Source organism: Trachymyrmex septentrionalis, unplaced genomic scaffold (assembly GCF_001594115.1).
Source record: "Trachymyrmex septentrionalis isolate Tsep2-gDNA-1 unplaced genomic scaffold, Tsep1.0 scaffold42, whole genome shotgun sequence".
Lineage (NCBI taxonomy): Eukaryota > Metazoa > Arthropoda > Insecta > Hymenoptera > Formicidae > Trachymyrmex > Trachymyrmex septentrionalis.
In genome coordinates this window covers 236,399-243,939 of record NW_017305590.1, presented here as the reverse complement: position 1 = coordinate 243,939, position 7,541 = coordinate 236,399, and the positions used below count along the sequence as shown (strand labels likewise).

Sequence of the window (7,541 nt, the reverse complement as noted above, 5' to 3'; positions counted from 1 at the left end):
ACACACACACACACACACACACACACACACACACACACACACACACACACACACACACACACACACACACACACAATTTAAATTATGTATATGTACATTTTAATTAATAATATTTGAAACTAATTATATTTGACTTTATTTTACTTTTAATTTTAATTTGACTCATTAAAACAACGGGAGAGATATTGTGATAATTTTAACTCACGTTTCTCTCCATTTCTTCAAGAAACAAGTTATAATATTAACAAGATATAACCGTTATTGGTGTCCATTATTCATGTATTTTCATTAAAAGGCAAAGTTTTCTTCTAAATTTCTGTAATTACTTACGATCTAATGGATGGGAATAGATGACGTCAAAACTGATGATACAGAAATGGATGGCCGTTCCGCGAATTACAGAAGAGAGGAAGTCAACTGTAAATAGGATACCCGCATTCCCTTCCGCGCTGCGACGGAAATGACGTATAATTGCGACGATGCAATGGTCCGCGTTTCAAAAACGATCAGGTCGACGCAGCCGCGTTGTAATTCCGACAACAATGCCACGCTAGATCTAATTCTTTCCCCGAGCATAATCCTACCGAGATCGTTTTCCATTTAGAGACACTCCCCATTTATCTGCCTCACGACGATCTCCGAGGGATTTGCGGGCTCGCGCACATTAGTGCACCGTCGGGTTTTTAGCGGGCACAGCCAATGAAATATGTGCATTCTGCAATGTAATGGAAACTGTTCGCGCGCTAGAAACGCTGCAGTAATTAAGATTACTCCCCGTCCATCCTTGCCGGAGAAAGAGAACAACGGTAAAAACTGTTATTTGCATAATTCCGAAAGTAATGCGAGCGCGTGCATCGTTTCGGGGATTTCGCCACTGGCCGAATTAAAAAGTACCGAGCGGGGCTATTCGTGTCGCGCAATATTCTATACATTTGTTATTTTTTTTCTCCCTTTGTTTTTCTCCGCGTATCTTTTTTGTCCACGAGTATTTCCGTCATGCTCGCTTTCCACGTCGCTCGATGTGCATATGTTGAGTCGGCCGAATACTTAAATATTTTAAATAGGGCAAAAACGTGGAAACACGCATTCTTCTTCAAGCACGTTATTATCGTCCTTATACTCGCACGTGACATTTGTATGCGCGTATACATATTCAAGTTACGTGGAAAAAAAACAAGTAGTACTATTTCATTGCGAAATATAAACTACAAAGGAGAATACAACTTCTTTCGCGATCGTTTGGGGATCATTTCATTTCTATATTTTTTAAATGTATTTTTCTTCAGAAAAACTAAAAGTTATTAAAATAATGATATTCAAATCCCTGTTTTTTACAAATACTATATATAAAGCAAATTTATAAAGAAATGATCTATAATAGCAATATAAAGCAAATATGTAATAAAATGGTTATAATTGTGCAGAACAAAGTTATTAACAATATTTCATCACTTTATTATATGAAGAACATATAGAATTAATGTAGGAAAAACATATAGAATTAATGTACATTTCGAAACTCACAGGTCCTTTTTCAACAATTTACACTGATTTAAATTGATCGATATTAAATAAATAATATTGCGTTTTTAATAGTTGATTAGTTCGTTGCAAGAGAACATTTCAAATGATTGGAAACATACGAGAAGTCTTGAAATCCTACTTTTTAAGTGAGTGTAGAGATGATATCTTTTTAGATAATGTTCATCAATTTTCAGTGTCAGAAAATTAATTGAAATTTGAAGTCAGGACGCATTATATTATTATATAAAACAGGAGATCATTACAATAAAATGTTTGATTCGGTTGAACGCAAATATTAAAATGATCTAGAGTTACAAAACGTTATTAATTTTACATGTTCTTCGTATAATAAAGTTATAAAAATTGTTAATAACTTTGTTCTGCTCGATTATAGATCATTTCTCCATACATATAACTAATGATATTACACTCAAGGAAAAATTAGTATATTAAAATAAAGTATCTTATTTAACATCATCACAAAATCGCTAAGAATTATCCTTCAATTATTTATGTCCATTTCCACCAATATAAATTAACTTTAATCTCTTCAACTTACTCTTTATCCTTTTCTAGTAAAAATTAGAAAAAGATGAAGAGTAAGTTGTACCGAGATTAAAGTTAATCTACATTGGTGGAAACAGACATTAGAAACTAATTTAGAGTTAGATCAACAACTCTCTGAATTCGTTTATAAATGATGCAGCGTAACCAGGATTATCACAAATTCCTCATCTTAAAATTCCATAACTTTTCCCTGATTTCCAGAAAAATTTCATAATATATTCCCTGATAGTTCCAGTAATTATATATTTTTATCCCAATTTGGGAAATCAATCAAATATTTTATTGAGGATGCAATTTAATTGTATAGCATAATGTACTATTAATGTTACTGATACTGCTATGTTTAATTATTGAATTTATAGTATTTCCAAATTAGTAGGGGTGTGATATATGTATATTAAACTTATTTAAAGCTAAGAAGTTCAATTTTTTTTGTAGAAAATTTTGCAAAATTTCTTGATTTTTTTCTCAATTCTCTTAACCGCGAGTTTTCAATTTCCCTGACATTTCCCTGATTTTCAGTTTTGTGACAAACTTAATAACATAGCAAATTCATAACAATATTAATAAGAATTTTATTCATTATTTCAATGTACTAATTTTTTCTTGAGTGTAGCATTATTATTACAATAATTTTCAATTTCCATGAAGAAAAATATAAGAAATTATAGAAAAACCGGCGAGGTAGCAGCGATCGCGGTTTCACAACCAACATCGGAAGAGCACCTGCCGGAAGAGCAGCACCAGAAGATCTGCAGTGAAAGCTACATCGCAGCATTCTGCTATCTTCTCCTAGGTGAACACGACCACCACGATTCTTATTAACTCCAATACAAACCGAGGTTGCACCGACTCGTATCGCCAGCGTACGTAATCGAAGTATCAGTTCTCCTGACATCTCCGAGGTCCCCGCGATGCTTCTGTATTCGCGGTACTCAGACGGGACCTGGATTGGCACGTTCATAGAAGAATGCAGTATCAACGTTCAACAGAACCAGCCTCACTCCGCTCATGGCCACATCCAAGGAAAACAAGAAGTCGGCGTAATCGGCATCCAAGACTACATATAATACTTAACCAGAAGCATCCAAGGCCAACCTAGCGACTGATATCCGTCGCTGCCTTTTCAGGGCTCAAATCTCTCAGACGGGGATTCTAAGTTCGCAATATACTCGAATCTATCCTTGTCAAGACGATAGTACATTGGAAACTAGAGCACGTATATTCATTACATTTGCTCGCATATTAATAACCACCAAACGATATATTGCTGATTTTCTATTATATTTACAATTTATACAATATTAGAATTACACGTATAGAATGATATAATTTTTACCTATTTTGAGAAGTACGAACGCGACAGAAATGTATTATGAAATATTTATAAAGAGAAGCAAGAAATATCGTTTCTAACTTCGATATTTAAATTGAAATAAAATAAAATTAAAATAATTTAATTTTAAAACTTAAAATATTAAAATAAAGCAATTAATTAACATATAATAATTAACCAGCAGTTAATATATAATAATCGACTAACTTATATAACTTTTGGTCGTTAAAAATCGTTGATTAATATATTAGTAGCAAGACAATTGCGAAGATTATGGAGGGACGATCAATCAAGAATAACTATTCCGACAATGATTGTAATTTAGTTTGCCATGAAAGAAAAAGGATCGGAAGGCCAACTTGCCAGATATCTTTCGAAATTACTGCTTCCGTCCCAAATAGAGTTAGAGGATCGATGATCCCAAAGATAAAGCGCGACGGGGATAAATGAACGCGATAAAGTTAGCGCTCGTAACGATCGAAATGATTAATAATTTGATTTCGTGTCTCGAATGCGCGCGTGCATTCGAGAATCCTAACGGATAGTAATTCGCAAGACTCAATTATAATCTTAGATTCGTACCAACCAATGTGCCAATTATTTCGAAAGCAAATCCAGACACGTATCCTCTCAATGTATAAACATATACCTAAATCATATCTATGTAAACGCGGCAAATCAATTGCGAATTACCCGATCGATAATTCGACCGATATCAATTTGAAATTTTAACAACATGGTATGGAGAAAGTTATAGTATAGAAATTATACACAGATGAGATTATTGGAATTTTCGAGCAATGTAAATTGCACAGACGCACAAATTCTGGTTGCGTTTATCTATCGAAACTAATGCTATTTTCTGTACATTTGAAAGCTGTGTGCAGCCACGGTAGCCTCAAGTAAGTAGCTTCCATATTTCTTGCTGCGTTTCCGTTCAAGCTGCTCGTCTTTCGTTAACGATGCTGTAAACATCGATAGATCTGCGTGTAATTGTCTCGTACATTCTATTACGAGTTTACCTTTCCAAAGAAAAGCAATTGCAGCACTTGGCTGCCGGCCATAGAACATTTAGCTCTTTAATATATCAAACGGCCATTGTGCTGTTCTTACTGTAAGATGTACAATTTTTATCAGAAGAAATAAAGCTACTAAATTTAAAAACTGCTGTTTATCAATTTTTCTGAAGCCGTTGAGATTCATTTAATGACAAGTATGATTAAAATAACACAAAGAATATATGTATCAATTATTATTGTTTAATAATTTCCATAAACAATACTTATTCCGTATTTAAAAACAGATTATCGAAAGAAGAATTAATTACTATTATTAGTAGGTATATGTGATTAAAAATAATATGAGTTAAATTCAAAAGTGGAAAGGGAAATATTAAAGTTGATAATGTAACAGTAGGTTGTTTCGATATTTTTCTTGATAATATTACGAACATGGATTAAATATTGCTATCGGAGAGCTAAATGTTTTATCGTGTTTTATAATATCTGCGCCACTGCAACTCTTTTTCATGTTTATGTAGTTTCATGTTTATGTAATTGAATAGCCGATAACAGCTCGCACAGCAAATCGATTTTTATGTATTAAACGCAACAAGAATCTAGAGTGCACGAGAGATATAAATACAAATTATTACATTTTATATATATATTTTTATATATTATATATTTTATAAGTGTGTTTATATATATGTATATATGCTGCAACGGCATATATAAAAATGATATTATAAAGAATTGCATTAACGTAGCCAGAATTCGGACCTGTATTGCACGGCGATTGCAGCCGTGCACGTAGATATTGTACGTCTCTCGTTTCGTGAGCGTTTTAATAATCTCGCGAATCGCGCGGATTATGATGTCACGTTAAAGCGTTTTAAACAATTCGCTGGACGTTTTTGCACGGAGGAAATCTCCCACTGTCGCGGCTCCATACATCTTTTACGTGCCGAGAAAATCTAGTATTGTTGCTCACATGCGCATTTTTCTTTCCCGCAGGCATGTCGCGGAACGCAATTGGACAATGGAGTGACATTTTTTCATGCGACAGATAGTATAAAGAGTGATACACTCAAATACAGTATACCCGCCTATGCAGATATCTTGGTCGCATATTCTACTTACGATGGTATGTATATAGACGTATACGTAAATATAGGGGCTATAGAATTTTTATTTACTTTTCTATTATTTGTAAATGTCGGCGAAGAACGATATATAGTAAGTATTAAAAAATTAGAAGTATGAAAGAGGATGTCATACGTCTTCGTCTTATTTTTTTTAACAATTGATATTAGTTTCATTTGTTTCACGAGTATATAAATGTAGAAATTTGAAAGGGGGAGCAGACGATAATTCTGAATTAAGTTGAATTAAATAAACCGAGTGCATATTTCTTAATCAATACGTAATCAGTTAAGTTAAAAAATTAATCTTATCCAAATTGTAAGTTTTTGCTCACTTGCTTCGTGGTTATCTAATTTCTCTCTTCATAATTTACAAGAGATATTTTAAATGTCCTACTATATTCTTTCTATACACATATCTTTATCTCATCTTTGTTTCATTTCTTTTGACGATTAATATTAGTTTCGTTTTCTTTGTTTCACAAGTCATAAATGTAAAAATTTGAAAGGGGGAGCAGACGATAATTCTGAGTTACTTTATGCGAACAAACAGATACCACAAGTTGCTACCGCGCATAAATGCACACGTAAGCTCTATTTCAAAATAGTCCGTCCCAAGATAATACAGGGAATCTGAACAAAGGTGGTACTTCAAAACGGTGTGACGAAGAGTTATAGGAATGTCGCGTGCAGATAATCCAGTCATGGAATGTATTTTCCGACATGTTTGCCATTCGATTTATTATATCGAAGTAAGCGTTTCCTGATATCCGTTTGAAACTTTGATGATAAGGAATTATAATTACGTAAATAAGATTATCGTGATTTATCGAGATGCAAGTTGAACAAGCTATTTATCAAGAATAGCCTGTAGATATATCAGAGTAGCGGAGATTAATAAAGCTTGCTTCAGAATAAGAAAAAATAGACAATAGACAAAAAATTAGACAAAAAATATATATTAATATAATTAGTATATGTTTGAAACAATTTTTTGTATTCACAATGTGATATCGCAGAAAAATAAATTATATAAATTTATATTTTATTTCTCTGCTACTAACACTAAATTACGATTCATTATTCTGTTAATAACAAGTCAATCAACCTGAAAAGATACCTGATAATCTCTTATCATCAGGTACATGTTATATATTATAGTTAGAAAAAAATATGGAAGTATGGATTATATGTGCAGCATGTACATGTATAGCACGGTATAAATCTGGATAATAAAGAGCGGTTGAAAAAATAATGATGCTTACCGCTTGAGTAAAAGTAGGCAAATAACGAAAGACCTTGTATATGGTACTCACTAATGAGGATGTTTACTCAAATTTCAAGCCTCAGGCAACCATCATTAGTACGTGTAACGCAAATATATTGAAAATATTTACAAAGATACAAGATAAATTACACTTGTCGAACTCATACGTATAAGATGAAATTGTTCGAGTCTGTAAAGTTGGACATGAAAGCGAACAGAGAGAACAGTATTTTTCGGTGAGCTCCGTTAGGAAGCATCATGTTTCTGATAGAAAAGTAAAAAACTCCAATTTATAGAATTTAATTGCGATGAAATCTATACTCAACATCTATAATCAAATATAAAACGTTACAAAATGTAGTTTATCAAATTTTGGTAAAACAAAATTGCATTCGTTCTCCAAAAGAACCCGTCCTTAAATCGACGCGTTTGCATTTTCTGCACGTATATATTATTCTTTAGCATTCTCATTTGTATTTCTTATTGCGCTTTGTGTTTGTTCCGACGCCTTCCTAACGGTGCTCAAATTTCCAACGCATAATTGCATTGAAACGCGTTTCAATACTAGTTTTCGTACTTCGCTAAGCAGAAGATATCAAGAATTAACGAGATACTCGATTACACTAAACAATAAACGGATATAGAATACGAATTAAGCTTCTTCTTCTGGCATACGTCCGAGATTCTATAGCATCATAAGCTGC

General features: G+C 33.0%; 1 protein-coding gene across 1 annotated transcript in view; it reads left to right on the top strand.

Moving 5' to 3' along the window:
• The window catches only part of LOC108751219 (caspase-1-like), a 40,806-nt gene that overhangs the window by 23,566 nt on the left and 9,699 nt on the right, over nt 1-7,541 (top strand). Inside the window, exon 4 of the mRNA XM_018491293.1 lies at nt 5,443-5,572. Coding sequence (XP_018346795.1) covers nt 5,443-5,572 — 130 coding nt within the window. The remainder of the gene's footprint in view (nt 1-5,442; nt 5,573-7,541) is intronic.